The 17,750-nt window shown below is 36.5% G+C and overlaps 1 protein-coding gene across 13 annotated transcripts in view; it reads right to left on the minus strand.

Annotated features, from left to right (window-relative positions):
- Positions 1-2: 2 nt before the first annotated feature.
- LYRM9 (LYR motif containing 9) overlaps positions 3-17,750 on the minus strand; it is a 43,541-nt gene continuing 25,793 nt past the window's right edge. For 12 of the 13 annotated variants that reach the window (XM_046902276.1, XM_040649986.2, XM_040649985.2 and 9 more), the window contains 6 exons: positions 17,012-17,152; positions 16,474-16,566; positions 15,197-15,267; positions 14,510-14,617; positions 13,131-13,224; positions 3-8,352 (listed from right to left, as the gene is read on the minus strand). In XM_046902276.1, coding sequence (XP_046758232.1) covers positions 15,250-15,267; positions 16,474-16,566; positions 17,012-17,137 — 237 coding nt within the window. In that variant the 5' untranslated portion in view covers positions 17,138-17,152 and the 3' untranslated portion in view covers positions 3-8,352; positions 13,131-13,224; positions 14,510-14,617; positions 15,197-15,249. 13 annotated transcript variants of the gene reach the window in all.

Raw genomic sequence — 17,750 nt, forward strand, 5'->3', positions numbered from 1 at the left:
TGCCACTGCCTTACATAATATTTAGTGACAGAGCTGTGACTAATTGCTGTCTTACAAGTACCCCTTTCCTCACGCACAGCATGCTGCAATTCTGACTCCTACAGTTCTCTATCGTACATGCAGTATAACACAGGAAACTGTGCTCACTCTTCTTAGTGAACTCTGCAGGCAACGTTAAAATGGAAAAAATATACCCTGGAGGAACTCACGTTGATTGTACCCTGGGTGGCTGCTCTCCTATATGTTCAGCTAGGGGCTGTAGGACTAAGCCTGCGACTTCCATAAAGAATTTAGAGTAATTTTACAGAATCACAGACCTTCAGGAAATTGACCAGTAAAGCATTTAAATGAACACTTATAACTTAAGACAGGTATTCTAACCTGTCTTAATGCTTGGCAATATATTGTTTCCTTATTTTTAGTATAATTTTAATGCACTTTTCTCAATAGAGCATTTGTAGAATTCTTTCCTCTACAAGTCTCCATATTGCAGTCATCGCTGCCTGTGAGGTTTGCCCTTTTGTGCTCTACCAACATGTTAACTTGGAAGGAAACTGCAACTCCCTGAACGTATAAACTATTCACATAATGTTGTATACGTAAACACCAGGACAGACAGATGATGAAGGTGGAACTACTGAGCTGATTTTAGACAAAATGTGGATATAAATACAGTACAAAGCTAGGTTTCCTCTTGAGTTCTAAAAGGCACAAACTGGGAGCTGACAATGGCATACAGAACATAGTGCTGTTAGGGAGCTGCTGGCTCAGAAACGCTGTGGTATGTCAGTACCAAAGTCTCAAGGACTTTATCCTGAGTTGTTTCTTCATGAGTATTATGTATAACTGAATAACACTATGTTATACAACTTTTTAGATGTTTTCAAATAACAATGATAATGATGGAAAGATTTACAAGTACTGATCAAGTGTGTGCAAAAATCCGGCACAAGGCTATACAAGAAACAAGGAAACAGTTTGTCTTTTCATCTGCCACTTTTCTACTGGGCAAGCTTGGGCAAGGTATTTTTTTTCTCTCTGTCTCAGTTTGCTATTTAGAAGTGAATATTAAGTGCTTGTGTAAGGCACTCACAGATGAGGTTACATGTACACGGGTTCATGCATGAATACACCTGTATTTGTAAGACATTCAGGGCTGCAAAAGAATAATCTCTTGAAACAGAGACCTGAGTTTTCTATAGTTTGATCATTCATCTGCTTGACTGTATCATGCTTGTGTTCTTTGCCTTCACTGCTCATGAATGTTCACTTTTTTTTTTAATAAACGTGTCTCTCAATGGTCAAATTGAAAGTGTCCTAAATGTAAGAAAAGTTCAGAAATGAAAAAACAAGGTTACACTAATCTTAGCATTTGCTGTTTTGTCAGGATTTAAAAAATTGCTTGGATTCTTTCATTTTTTATTAAATCTTACCTCTTTTCTACAGAGCATAGAGAATCTTAACATAGTACTGAAAAAAGGATGCACCTTAGTAGATATTTAAATGAATTCAATTTTTAAGATTTTATTATACACCCTCCCTACTTCTCCTTGATTGGAGACTGCTGAAAACAAAGAAAGGCTACGTAGGGATTTGGAAAGAAAAGTCACATTTAGAATTACCAGAAGAGGAGAAACATCTTTCCTCATGAGCACTGTTTATAGGACTGGCAGTACATATAGCCATTCAGGGAACTGTTTATTCACCAGTTTTTCAAACAGGACCTTTTACTCAACAAAATCAACAACAACAATCTCACCACACATTTCTTAGGTGGAGCCAGAGATTAGCAAAACAAGCTCACAGTGCCCTCCTTCCACAAACATTCCATGGTGTCTGCAATGTTCCTTCATCAGAAAACCAATTTCACAGATTTTGTTTTATTGCCACTTCTGCCTCTACCATAACAAAATGCAAGAAGTACTTGCTCTTCTTGTATTAACTTTGATGAAAGAGGTGCCCTTTCAGAGCAGAATGTTTGACCTATTCAATAGCATTCTAAGCACGCAGTAATTTTGAGTCAAATTTTGTCTTGTTTCTGCAAACAGAAACAAAACTGTGGTCTGTAGCTTCAACAACAGACTTTCTGCAATTTCATTCAAAATCAAGTCACATATTTTGACTGCAATATCAACTCAAGAAGCTGTATTCTTAAAAACATTTAAGTAACAAGCTTATTTGTAACAAGCATATATTTATATGGTTGCTCCTCAGAAATCAGACAAACGTAAGTCCTAAAAGGTTTACTACACTCAGGCAAAGCTGATGATAATGAGCTTATTTTATTAACTTCATGTATCCCAAGAGACATGATTTTCCATTGTTCTAACTGTTCCTAAATCACTAGAAATTTTCTTCTAATTTCTCTTGCCTATCTAATCTACTTGAGACATCCCCAGGCTGATCTTTCAGAAACATTCCATACAACATCACAAACTAGAAATGTAACACTGCAGCCATCTCTGAACACTTGTCATGTCAGAAGATCTAAGACTTTAAATGTTCCACCTACAGAATCATAGAAAGGTTTGGGTTGGATGGAAACTTTAAGATCATCTAGTCCATCTAGACTACCCTGTTGGCAGGATCAGCTGTAACCAAGGTATTTTTGAACCACCAGAAAAGTGCAAGTCAGTGCAAGGAGCAAAACTCACAGCAAAAGAACCCTGCCTAATTACTTGAGATGAGATACCAAAGATTAAGGTGATCAGTTAAAAGAGAGTCAGATCATGAAATACTATTTGCACTATGGAAATGGACTCATGCTCTTGAGTAAAACGCTCATTATGTTCCTTTGTGGTAAAATGATTTAAATCATTTGACTCATTAAGAACATTTCAACAATTCAATTCCTGTTTCTTTTCTAGGCTAAAGTTCCTTTTTCTTCGTTAGCTATTCATGCTTTCCAGTTTGCTGTCACTTCACTACACAAAAGGCATCAATTCCCTGGCAACACCTCACTATGTGTTACATGCTTAAAAAAAATCTCCGAAGAGAAGCAGATTCTCTATGTGCAGTATCCCATGCGTGGTACAGCCTGACACTGAGCCACAAGAAAGCGCTTATTCCTTTGTAAGCTCAGAGGTAAATAAATATGTAAACAACAATGGTGAGGATTTGTGCCACTGACTGGGTGTCAGATCACCCTGGGAAAGTGTCTACAAGTCCACTTGCTAGCAATTTCAGGCTTCTGATTCAAAAATGTTTATTGTCAATAAATAAAGAAATAAAACCTCTTCCCAATCTCCCACACTACATACCAAATGTACCAGAAATTGAAGAGAAAGCCTGTGACACAACCGAGAGCTGTATGATGAAAACTCCTCAAAAGTTACAGGAGTCCCATCTTTTCTATTGGTCTTATTTCTCACTGCTCGCTAATCTCACTTGGGTATGCTAAAGTGTCATTGGCCTTAAAGCTCTTCTGGGTAAAATATGGTGAAAGAATCTTTTCACTACAGGATAGAAACGGAAACAGCGACAAGTGTATGTCCCACACAGAGAATTACAAAATAACATGGGCTAGAAATTTCTACTTCCTCACACTCTTCTTCAACTGCCTAGTGGAGACATGGAAGAAGAGCTTATTTTTTATCAAAATATAAGACTTCAAACTGATTGATTTGCTGCATTTAATTTAGAAGGTGAAAAAATGTAAGAGCCATTCTTAAAACACATTCTTTATGACATCTCACCCTCAACCACAAAAAAAAAAAAAAAGGTCCACAGCAGCCAATTTTCAGACAGTCTTAACATGAAGATCTATGCAACAGAGCTCCTCACCAATTCTTTTCTGCCTCCGTGCTTTGCAGTCTCAATAGATGCACTGTTTTCATTGGGAGCTTCCTTGCAGCACTAGCTTCTGACAAAGAAACACACAATCAGTAACGCTATTGCTCAAAAGGTGCTCCCAAGCATGACAATCATCTTCTGTTCCACCTGTTTGCATTTTCATTTCCCAGACAGAATTCATGTGGCTTGAATACACCCTCAAAATTTGAAACACAGCAAAACCATTTCTTCCGTTTAGTAATTTGTTTGCTCACTGTATCGTTAAGGACCATCCACGATTTCAAAGAATGTTAACATATTCACCATTAGCTGTAGCATCTTTTTCACTAGCTTCTTTGTTATTTTGAAATGTACATTATAAAGTGAGGATAAGAACTTTCTATTAAAACTGGAATCACAGACTCAGGTCTAGACACTTCACACAAGCAGGATCCCAAATCTACTGTTTAGACACTTCTTACTTTATGCACATTTAAGGTGTATTAAAAAGCAGTTTTAGGGTTAAAAGTGTAAGGTTTCATTTGCCACCTCCCAGTCTAGGCAAACAATGATGGGGCAAAGTGGAAAATTTCATAATGTTAACATCAGAGTGAAAATGAAAGCTAGAAAAACTATGCCAGTAAACCCATCCCTTCCTGCCTACAAATTGTAAGAGACAGGCCACGTTCAGAAATGCAGTAATATCATAAAATCCCTTAACTGGCCATTTTTGCAAAAAATTCCTGGGTGTGGACATAAGTAACAAGGAAGTAAAGGAGGGCAAAAGCAATCAGGCAACCAATAATCACATTTCTCTGTGCCTGAGTGCACGTTGTCTCAAGCTGACGCATCTTCCAAAAAATACTGTCTGACTCAGAATTGCAGCAGTAGAGGCCAGTTACTAGCAGATTTAAAGTAAAAAAGTGAAACAGCACCTAGCAGTGGACTGGTAGACCGTGTGCGGCTGTCTGCAGGGCTCTGTGCCCTACATTCCATGACATAATTCCATTATATTTAGCCTATTGAACACTTCAATCTTGGGAACATAAAGGAAAGCTGGCACGTGGATGGAGGAAATGCACAGAACTAGGTTTCTTGCCGCTGGTACTGCAACTCATGTTTGTCATAGCTGTAAAGAAATGCGACATGAAAACTACCACGTGCAAAAATGTATTTTTTCCTCAAGAACTAACAGTGAGCTACAGAATAACAAATGTGCTCTTATGTAGTGATAGCATGGTCTGAAGTAACAGACCACTGACTGATCTTGGAAGGATACAAAACTTCTCATCAAGGTCAAACAATATAAGAGACTTGAGTACTATTTTTCACAAATTAAATCTGTAAGCACCTGTGCCAAAACTAAGAACGAGCACTTCAGAATGTTAAAAATACATAAAACAAAATGGAAGTCAAGCTAAAATTCAGCCCAGGAAATAACAGGGGCTACTTTTACGTACCATGACTACATTCTGCAATTCTGTGCTCTTTTTTATCCAAATACATTAAAATATCATTAAGATATATACTTCATATATATATATATATATATATCTCATAGCAAAAAAACACAGTCAGCTGCTGTAGTATTTCTCATGGAAATACACTAGAAATATAATGACAACAGTGCACTTTCACAGAAACTACTCAAAAATCTACTGTGAAGTTGAATAGAGAATGATATAGTTTTGGAGGTTGATTTAGCCATTCTATAAAACATTAGGGTTATAATTCTATGTTATCATGGAGGTTGGACCACTATATCTTTCTATCAAGTCATACTTCTACCCAATCTCTGGTATTTTTCTCTCTCCCTACTTGGTTTCTAAAATTCCAGCAGGAAACTTTTCTCAAAAACTGTGTAATATTTCTGTGTTGATACTGTCTCTGCCTGCTTATCTGTTTGATAAGAGATTAAAAGTATGGGTAGACCAGGAAGGAAAACACCACGGGAACATTTCCCACATCTAGAAAGCTAAATCTCATTCTCCCAACCACATTAATTACCTACGTTTTGTATCCACCCTAGCTGTGGTTTCGTGCTATCTCTAAGTCCACAGATTAGCCTTCTGAAACAAAGCAACGTTTGGGAAAATTTCAAATTTGGAAAAGGGACCTGAGATCAGCAATGTACAGCCTCAGCTTTCAGATTTTGACAGCCCATGTTCACAGAATGCCTGTGCAGTGTAATGTACACTTTTTTCAAACCATGTAGATTCCTTTGGATAAGTTTAGTTTGACACACTAACATTTACCAGAAATGATTTTTTTTTTCCCCCAATCTACATGGACTGTGATACAACCTCCATGTGATTCCTAACAGCTACAGGAATTTAGGTAGGGTTACAGGAAAATTAAGCTTGAAAGGCACCTCAGCAGCTCTTCCAAAAAGAAGAAACCCTTCCCAAAGCAGGGTTGACAACCAGGTCAGAGAAGGAGGCTTAGGGCTCAGTCCAGGCTGGTCTCAAAAACTTCCAAGGAACAAGACTGGACAATATCGCCATGCAACCTACTTCACTGCTAGACTGTCACAGAATCATTACAGTTGGAAAAGAACACTAAGATCAGCTAGTCCAACCATGTCCTCTCAGGGAAGAAGCTGTACCTTATAACCAGTCTAATGTTCTTTTCTCAGTTTCTGCTCATTGCTTTTCATCCTGCTGCTACACACTGCTGTTAAGAGCATGGCTCCATTCCCCCAGAGGTACCAGAAGCTGCTACCAAGTCCCCGGGCCTTCTCTCCCCCAGGCGGTACAAGCCCAGTCCCTTCAGCTTCTTCTCATGAGGCACATCCCCCAGTCCCTAAACATCTTAGTATTCCTCCACTGAATTCACTCACTTAGCAGCCTCTTTCTTGTACTGAGGCCCAAACTGAACCAGGTATTGTAACACAAAAGATGCGGGTACTCCGACCGTGCTGCTTTTCCCACCCCACCTTCTTTAACAGTTCCAGGTTGGGGCTATTTAGTTTCTTTTTTGAATGCAAACAAATGCACTGCTTATTCACACAACTCATGAACACACTGACAGGAAGGACCACATTTGAAGTTGAATTCAGAAGGGAGAACACCAACTTTTGAGTTAGAAAAGTCACTTTAAAAAAACAAATGTGTGGAAGAATCTGTGCTGATATACAGTAAGGTCCAATTCTAAAAAGTTACAGACTGAATTATGAACTGGGCTAAGCCATTGGGTTTAATATATAATAAACAGTCCTAATAAAAACATTACAGGAATGTTACAAATCAATTAGCAGGTGCTCTTATTATCTGTAACAATTTTTGTCCCTATTCACAAAAGGATAGGATATAAAAGACATTTAACATAGTCCAAATGTTTCATATAACCATTGCAATAAAGGCTATTTGGACGACAGCCATCAAAGCAAACGGAGCTGTTCACAAGACTAAAAATATTCCTGAGTGACAGAAATAATACTTATAGCCTGTTCTTGCCTCATCTTGTGTTTACAATGACTAGTTTTAGCTTAGTCCTCTGAGACTTGGCAGGAGGGACTGTAAAGGGGAATTTTCTGCACCTTTACAACACTACCCATTAAGACAAAGCACTTCCAAACAGCCCTATAACCAGCACGAGATGAAAATTTCAATGTTATTTCCTCCTCTCACTTTTTATTGAAAAGAAAGAAATCCTCAGAGTTAAGAATGTCTTAATTTGGTGGAGTGACCATTTCAGTTAAGATGATTTCCAAAGTACATAATGACATACTCTCACGTCTCACCCATACTATGTCTGATAGCTGTGGATAAGGAATTGAGCGAAAGCTCACATATGGTAGGTAGCTTTTTTCACCCAAGCAATTCTATAATTGTAGACTAATACATAAAGACAAGGTTTATCTCAGTATTTCTTTTAACAAGCATTCTCTATGAACATAGGGTTCTTAAGAGTGTTACAGACTTCTACAGATCAAAGTTATACCATTATGATCTGTGACCTCTATGAGACATAAATAAGAAAAAAATTGTTAAGTAGTAAATTAAAAAAAATCACACATGACACAATACAGTCAGTTGGTAAAGGGTTCAGTTTGTTATACAATCTGTTTTTATCAAAGTGCCTTTGTTAGATGAGTTTATGATTCTTTTCTTGGATTTTCTGTTCCTGTTTTGTCCTGGATTTTCATTCATGTTATTTCTTATGCTGACATTCATAGTATATAAATCCTTGGTATTATGTAAGTTGTAAAACCTTCATTTTTGCTTATGAAGTAGCTGAGGATAATGAATAAATTATACAGGGCAGGGATTTGCTCTCCATTCCTTAAATTTCTCAATTCACAAATCTCTCTTAAAAAAATCAGTATTTAATCAATAAGAAATTACCATACTCAGCAGCATATAACTGCATAAGGTTTTGCTGGTTGTACTACATCTATTGGGTGCAGAATTTGGATTTCTATTTACCTTTACACTGTGCTCCTTAAATGACTGTAAAACAGCTGTGACCATGTTAGTATCTTCCTAATTCAGTCATGCTAGTAGTAGGGGAATAACCATTCTACTCACCAATAAAGTTCTGATCAGTCAGAGAGGTGCTCTGAACACTGAAATCAGCAGGCTAAAGACATTGAACATAATGTTGGAAGGGGAAGAGAAAGAGCATTTGAGATAATACAGACAGGGTAAAAGTTCTAATTGCCTTGGTTCTTAAAAACAAAACAAAAAAAAAACCCACCACCACATATAATATGCAGATCCACTTTGTACTGTTGTTTACTCCATCTTGCACATTTCAACCTAGTTATTAATTGTAGTTGCAACTATGCCTTACTATACAGAGAATAAGCCAGAGACCCTGGCTTATTCTCTGTATAGTATTCTTATATTCATAATATTCATATTCTTATTATGTATGTAATCCAAAAGAATAAGATAGAATATGAAACAGCAGTCCAGAAAGTGATCTTATTGTTCTGAAGCAATATGGTCGTACAGTGAAACAGACAAGACTAACTAAAGCATAATTCCTAAGGTCTCCCAAGTACCTAAAAGCAATGTGAGAATTACTTTTGAAAATCTTGGCTATAAAGCTACAGCCTATTGTTTGATGTACTTCCAGCTAACAGACGATAACTTTTGCAGAGCTCTTCAGGTAGAGCCTGTAATTCAATAGCTGTCTGCATTCTCCACTATAAACAATTAAACACGCTGCTTTATGATCTCTAAAGGGAGTTGAAAACAGAAAATAAAACAAGTTCTTGCAGTTACACAACTGTGGAAAACCAAAGACTTTATTTATAGGAAGAAAACTCAGTCCTCAGGTTAGTGAGTATCCTGAAGGAGTCACCAGGAAACACTGCCTATTGCCTGTGTCTGCTGTCATCATATTTTCCAGTCTACTAACTTTGATTTCAGAATCAAAGAATTGAGTTGGAAGGGACCCTTAAAGGTCATCTAGTCCAACTCCTCTGCAATGAACAGACATCCACAGCTCAATCAGGTGCTCAGAGCCTGGACAAGCCTGACCTTGAGTGTCTTGAGGGATGGGACACCCACATCTCTCTGGGCAATCTGCCTCAACACCCTTATTGTAAAGAACTTCCTCCTTATATTGAAACTTAATCTCCCTTTTCTTAGTTTGAAACTATATCATCTTGGCCTATCACAACAGCCCCTCCTAAAGAGTTTGTCCCCTTCTTTTTTTCACCTCACTTTAGACATTAGAAGGCTGCCCTCAGGTCTCCCTGGAGCCTTCTCTTCACCAGGGTGAACAGCCCAGCTCTCCCAGCCTGTCCTCATAGGGGAGGTGTTCCACCCCTGGGATCATTTTTGTGGCCCTCCATGTTTGATGTTTTGAAACATAACTGTTTTCCTTGTTCCTTCTTTTATACCAGCTGACTTTCTGTCAATGAAATGACCACCGAGAAAATGAAAGTAAGACTCCTGTGTGATATTACCTAATATAGAACAGAAATCAATCAGTTACAAGAACTTATTGTTAATTTTATGACTCAATATTTACTTTTAGAATGTGTTCTGCAGAACAGCAAGAAATATGAAGAAAAAGACCATATTAAAACTTCTTTCAAAAGACATGGAAGGGTATGAAAGACGGGGCAAAAAATAAGCTATAATAATATAAGTACACAGAGTACACTAGTTTTTAAATAGTTGAATTTTAATGCCGGCAGAAGAAAGCACAAATGTAATGAAATGGTTCAATACTGTGGGGCAGCAGAGGAAAGAGTATTTTATATGAAGTTGTTAGACATACAAATAAAGTTTGCTCAGAAGTAATTGATTCAAAATTCAAGTTAATCCTTATCTAAATGGAGTAATGCAGGATACAACTAACCTGGGAAAATAGTCATCCAGGTTGATAACAACAGGATAAGAAATTAACCTCTTAGACCTCCCAGTTCCCACATTAGGGCAATAAAGAGTAGGCCCAGAATTCTCCACCTCATACTCTAGAGGTTACTTAAGTACACAAGGTTTCTCTCTAAGTGTACAGTGCCAGGGATCTCTTCAATTAATGATAAATAAAAATATTGCTAAGTTCTAGCTGTAAGTGACAGATATCACCCTCTATTTCTGAACTGTTCAAAGTTATTTAAAATATCAGCAAACAACTATGAGGAAAACAGAAAACATTCTTCAAAGAACAGACTTTTTTTTTCCCTAATGCCTGCCCTGATTAATTATAAGCTGAAAGGAATACTTGATGTCTGGTTTGTATTTCAGTTAACACTATTTCATAAAACCTGGCTTACAGAAGTATAAGATAAATTACATCAAATAATACAAAAGTTGAAAGATGTGCCAGCTGACTTACACTCAAGAAGAAATACCCAATCCCTGAGCAGTTTGAAAGACCACAGCAAAGCAACTGACCAAGCAAGCAGCAAGCAAATTTTAAAGCCATCTAAATGAGTTATTCACTTCCCTTAGAACACAGTTGTGACAAAAAGACCATTCACTTTTCAAATAAACATGTGCTATTTTGGATAACACCAAAGGATACTACATTGTGAAGCATATAGCCTTAAAAACTAGTTCTTACAGCTTAAGGTCAAGGACATCAACGATGAATATTATGATACTGAGCATTTAAGACTTAGAGGCACAGTGCTATTTGTTCAGTTTGCACCTTATCAGAGCTTTATATGAGGCACTCTTTGTAATGCCAAGTTGAAAGCTACCCACAGTTAAGGAACTGTTTCCCTTAAGAAACATCACTGTGAATATTATTTTTCTCAGAAACAGTGTGTACACTTGATCTTTATAGTATAGCAGTATACAACATTTCTTTATGACACCTGAAAATAACTCAAATGCCCCAGAAGAGATGTCTTTATTTAGCATCAAATTCTTAAGCTTATGTGTCTCTACACAAAAATTCACATAATGAATCATGTGAGAAAGTTCACAAAGTGCTGAAGTACGAAGAATGATTTAAAGAATATTCAGTTATTGACAAATGGTGTTACAAAAAACCTGTCTTGAGATGGAAGTATTTATTCAGTATACAGAAGGCTCAAATAATTTTCAGTGACAAGAATGAACTGAGATTGGTATCTCTGGCACAAAAATGTGATCAGAAAGACATGCATCTTTTTAAGTATGGAAAGTGTAGAATATTTTCTTGTATTTTAGATGGACTACACATTTACAATCTAATTAGTAAGTACAAAAATCTGATATCAACAAACTAAAAAAAGGAAAGACTAAACAGAAAGCTTCTGCATGAAGCTCTGAGGCTGGTAATTAAAAGGAGATCCTTCAATACATATTGCTGGGCTTAAGAGCAAGATTTACAGACTAAACAAAATGTTTCAACTAACTGACTAGTAAATTGTCATTGTTGTAGTCTTTGGAGATATGTCATTTCCATATTTACATTGTACAGACGTTTTCCATAAGTTTTCAGCCAATATTTCAGAGAGAGAGAGAGAGAGAGAGAGACAGAGAGACAGAGAGAGAGAAAGTGAAGCATCATATTTGGTTCTAGTCTTAGACTCAATATTGATAAGTGTATAACCTGGAACTAATTACTAAGACCTTGTTTCTCAATTTCCACAGCTGAAATGTGATCCAAACAATCTTTTTGTCCATACTTCAAAAATTAAAAGTAATTTACCCAATCTATTAAGCAGAAGTCTCATAACTGTCTTTTCCTTTGTTCTAATGTTTGCTTTGCACAATCTTCCCAGGAAACCCTGTCGGTAGCATAACTGACAGTTACCTGTTCAAAGGCTATGTACAGACAAGGCCACCCCCCAGCAGTACAGGACCACTTAGAAGTTACTGACTTATGGTCTTATAGTAACCAGCTGCAAAACTGTTGTTTCCAGAATGTAGCTGTTAATTTGTAAACACAATGAAAACTGATGAAAGCAGCATTGGTGACTGAATGTTTACTTTGCCAATAATTGGGTCTAGCAAACATGGGACTTTGAAGTTCAGTTATTGCATATACCTATCAACAGTCCATTATTTACCGGAACTGGCATGATATAGAAGTACAGAAATAGGTTTGGGTTTTTTTACTGAAATAAGGAAGCAATAACCAGAATAGGCTTGGCCCTATTTGCGAAGTCAATGCATTAAACTGTTGATGCAATATATTAACTTGCACCCAACATCTCTATTTTCAAAAATTCTACATGACCAAATATGGAAACACAAAAGAACAAATCCATTTGGCACTGATATTTCCTTTGCAACCACCAGAAGAGAACCCTGGCTGAGACTTAACAATTAAGTTTCCCCACATGAGCAGCAGAAATCAAGGTATGCATATGACTGTACAGGTCTTTCCCACAATGGGTCTGCTCACAGCAATTGACAGAATCTTTAGCACAGAACATTAACACTGCATTAAGAGATTGGTGAAAAAGGGAATAGCTCAGGAAATGGACAGGGCTGCAGAAACCAGAAAGGCACACAGTTGAAGAAAATTCAATTTATTGTATAAACTCTCAGTTCAAACAGGGAGAGTGACAGGTAAATTAGGGCACCTCCATAATCAAGTGACTTCTGATAAGAAATTTTTCTGGATAATAATTTTGGTCTGAAGTATTGATCCCTGCTCAAATTTTGTTTCAGAGTTCAAGTTCTCATCTACATTTTGAATAAAACAATGCATTTCACCTCAAATTGTGCTACTGAAAAAAAAATGATTCAGGCATCTCATAACACTGAGCCACTACAATGCATTAGAATTATTATTTTACTATTTTTTAATATTTTAAAATTATCAAAATATTAGTTGTACTGTCTCCTGCCTTAACTGTGTTTCCTCTCTACACCCTACAAAGAAGTACATACTCTACCAGTTTCCAAAGACTAAAATTCACAATTCCTGGTCTGCCATAACAATTACAACCCTCATACCTCTTGACTGATGCTCCCAGATCTCAGCTGGCACCTCAGACATTTGGAGCTGCACACATGCATCTTACAGCTCCTTGGTGTATTCTCTGTTGAGCTGTTCACAAATGAAATACTATGTATGTAAGAATAATATAAACATCAAATTATTAACTGAGCAAAACATCATGTTTCGTACTACATAAAGTTGGACAATTAAAGCAGTGGAGGGTTATTGAGCAAATTACACCTAAATTTTGGGAAACCAGTATGTTTCCATACACTGTTACTGTTATTGAGTCTCAATATTTTCAATATTGTACTAAAATACAGCTGCCACTGCTCCTCCATATTAGTCAGCTGTTTTTTTGCTCTTGATTAAAGATAACACATTCCTATGTCTATCTTCAAACCTGTTTGAGCTTTTCTACTTGTGTTTGGCTTCATATACTGTATACTCCATGTCAAATGTCAAGGCTGAAATATATAGTACGCCACCTTGCATCAAACTATATTGGAAAGACAACCGAAAACAGCTGTGCTTTCCAGAAATGTATTTAAGTAGTTTTCCCCATATGAAGAAAAACTTGCATCCATTCTACTAGCTTCATTCTTTATTATTAGAAATTAAGCAGAAGGATGCCCTCTATGTAATACCTTAGTATCTTCTGATGTATCTACAAATATCAGAAAAGTATCTGGGAAGGAGAAAGAACTGAGGTCAAGGGACAAGATGAGAGAGACCAGAATTGAAGAAGATACAGAACAGAAGCTACAAAAATGGAAGATGTACAAGATGATGTGGAAGATGAAGGGTCAGAGAGAAGACAATAACGAAGATGGTAGAAGACAGAATAACAGAGTGAAAGAATGCTTGATGAGTAGGGTATAAAGTGAGCAGATATGAACAAAAAACTTTGATACAATACTTTATGGTATGAACTTGCACATTACAGTCTTAATTTCTTTTACAGCACTTGTCTGAAATTCTGTTTGATTACTTGGAACTAAGATTGTTTCTCCCATGGCCAAATGAAAAAATAAGGTCTGGAGCCCAGAACAGATCTCATTTAGCACTTGAGTTCTACTTTCACAGGTGAATAAGCTCAGCAGTTTGGAAACAGTAAAAACAAACAAATCTAACCCTCAAGTACTTAGGACTTCACACATTTACAGTGGCACGTGCTGCCATCTGGAGGCAGAAAGTTCCAAGTACAGTTAAAAAGATGCAGCAGAAGGAAACCCTTGCATCCCTAAATTTAATTAAGATAGACAGTGTTTGAGTTTTTAACCAATGAAAATTTATTATGGCAGCAAAATTGTCTTTTTTTAAAAAGAACATAGACTTCAATTTTTAAAGGACGTTTATTACACAATTCAAAAAGATGTGAAAGCCTTTATACCTGTACAAGATTGCATATTTCAGTGATCATGCCATTGAGTGCACAGAACTCAGCTGAATGGAGTCTTTTCTGGAGAGTTTAGAAATTAGGGTCACTGGGGATATGCAACTGTATTAAAACAAGAAAAGACAAACATTAGTTCAAGTGTAAACCTACAGAGTGGACTGAAGGTGTCTGTATGTAGGGACAAGAGGTGAGACTAATCAATCTGGATATCAACAGGATACTGTAGTTCAAACTTCAGATGGGCTTAAAGTCCTCATTGCAATGTTCTCCACTCAGTAACCTATACCTTTCCCTCTGCTACTAGATATGAACATTACATAAACATAAGCCCAAACTCATTGGTACTTCAACAAAAGAACACTGTTACCAAGCAAACAATTTACAGACTAAGCATATCAAACAGTGCTATACCACCAAGAATCCAGATCTAACAGTGTAATTTAATGCACAATCAAGTGAAGAGAAGTTTGCTCTCATCCTCAATGAGGACTTCCCAAATTTGCAGGCTCTCAGTACAGACCTTTATGCACAGATAGTGGTTAAGTTTTTTCATGTGGGAATAACTCACCAAATGTGAACAATTAACAGAGCAATATTTATTATTTATTAATTACTCATACTGTATTTGCACTAAGTAAGGTAAAATTGCAAGCAATAACTTTACTATAGTACTGGACTTACTTGACTGATGTCATCTAAGGATGTTTACCAATGACATTCTTGTTTTCATCCTTCTACTTCTGCTTTTTATACTAAAGGAAAAAAGTTATTAGTGGAGAAAAATGCGTAACTAAAAGCAATGATTCTTACTGTCAAGGATTTACAAGTCTACTCATCTACACAAAATTATCTGTTTCCTTTCAGTTCAACAGAGATGTGATGGGCTTTCCATCTACAATATAAAGTAATGGAGATATTTGTTTTCATGAACACTGTGAATCTGATCTTCCTCTTAGTTGCAGAGTCTGAATGATGCTTTTCATAGTTGTACAGCAAACAAAATCCGATTCATGCACAGACAGTTATTTACTAGACTGTAACTGCTGGGATTTAGCTGCTACTATAATTTTGTAATCTATGATTAATCTGTGCTTGCTTGCTCCTGTAACAATTCTTATTTGCATTTCATGGACTGACAGAGATAAGGACTTAACAGTAATTTAGTAGATTAAATCACAGATACTTAGAGCAAGTGGAATTTTTGACTTCTTTCATTATACTGAGAAATCCATGTTAACGTGTCATGTTCACCAGACAGATTTAAATCCAAGGAAGTCCAGGTACTCTCAGCTGTCTATTGGCACACAATGTACATTCTTTTATTTAAGTATCTGGTTTGTTATTCCACAATTTTTCAGCTAGCATACATCAATGTGGACCTTGCAGAACTGATAGCTTGAGTGATATTTTTTGCTACTATGATAATAAAGATGCATTTCCACTGGGTGATAACTACGAGTAAATGGATTACCACAATTTTGCCACTGTGTTGTCTAATCCTGACCTGTACAGCCACAGACAAGACTTGAAAAAAACACCAACCATTCTTCAGATTTAAGTGAAATGACTAAGAGAGGATAGATTCCTGTTAGGAATGCAGCCAGTGAGTATCTACAAACAGTGACTTGCAAAAATTTCACATCTTTCCTCTGTGATATATTTACATTAGTCACTACTATGGAAATTTAATATAATTCTTAATGGAAACAAATTACATGTACACTAACTTAAAACATCAATGGTTCAAAATAATACACTGAATTTTACACTGACAAAGATGAATTTTCAAACGGGAACCACTGCAATCATAAACCTAGCAGACTGGTTATTTTCTTTCACTTGGATACTTCAGTGTCCCTAACAGTACAACAGTTTGCTATTCATAATTTGTTTTGTAGTGTTTTCTTCTTCATTTTGAACTGAGTCAGAAAAAAGTTCAGACAATCTGATGCACTTACTTTGTTCATGACCCAGTCAGCATCCTCAATGGCTCTCTTAATAATTTGCTGTATTCTATCAGGATCATCTTCATCAGCATGAACTTTGAAACTCTGCAACATTTCATGTAAGCATTACACCGACTAGCTAACTCAATGCACCCATTGTTTAAATAAGGATCACTTTTAAACCCTGAAGAAAATTTAATGCCAACAAACTTTTGATTTGAGAAGGTAAAAGTATACATCACAGCACCTGCCTACACTATTGTTGTTCACTATCTTGACTAACACAAGAACTGACAAGAAAACAAAGGAAAGCAAACAAAATCAAATGCTCCTTCACATAATCCCCATATAATCCTCTGAATCCACAGAGGTTTCAAGCCTATAAAGGACTTTTTTTCTTTCTTTTTAAAATTTTTTTTTATTTTTTATTTTTTTTTTAAGTTCCAGGAGTTATAAGAAATTGGTCCTAATTTTAGGAGGAAAAAACAAACAAATAAAAACCTACAACACCACTGTGAATTCAATAATAGAAAAGAATTACATTTCTCACCTGCCTGATTGCATGTTTGTAATGCTGACGAATATTCTCTTCAGGAAGCTGCTTACAGCAGCGGAGCAAATAACGATATAACTGCAACGAATTCCGAACTAATTCAGCATTGGGAAGTGGAGCCATTATCAAGCTTTTCAGCTGTGGAAAAGTCAAGAACACAAAACAGAATACTCACTGAATTTTATCAAAATCAAAGTAATAAAAGCATAAGGCAATTTTACAACAACAAAAGCAAGGCATGTAAATTAAAACTCAGCACCATAACTTGAAAAAAATCTTTAGAAGAAAACAATATGAAATGCATCAGAATTTGCTTAGTTTACAGACAAATGTGCAGAGAAGATCACTTCACTACTGTAACACTAAGCTATATTGTAATACAATGCTAGTTTTTTTCCTAGTAAAAAAAACCAACAACCACCACCCTCCCTCCAAAACAAACAAACAAAAAAGCAACAACAGTAAATAAAGAAGTACTGCCAGCTCCAAGAGAGCTGTTTGCTTGTTAAGCCACGATGATCCTGAGGCTCATAAAAGCTTTCAGTGTTTCCTGTATCTGTAAGAGCTCATCCACGTGGTGACATTGTAGAATTAGGGCCTTTATAATTGCTATGAGTTATGTTGTACTTTAAAAATATTTCCTAGCATTGTGACTCTCTCAAGATTATGTTGTGGACTGGATTGTGAATGTCAAGCTTTAACTCAAATTACAGAAGATATGCAAAAAATACTGAGA

This window comes from Gallus gallus, chromosome 19, assembly GCF_016699485.2.
Source record: "Gallus gallus isolate bGalGal1 chromosome 19, bGalGal1.mat.broiler.GRCg7b, whole genome shotgun sequence".
Classification (NCBI taxonomy): Eukaryota; Metazoa; Chordata; class Aves; order Galliformes; family Phasianidae; genus Gallus; species Gallus gallus.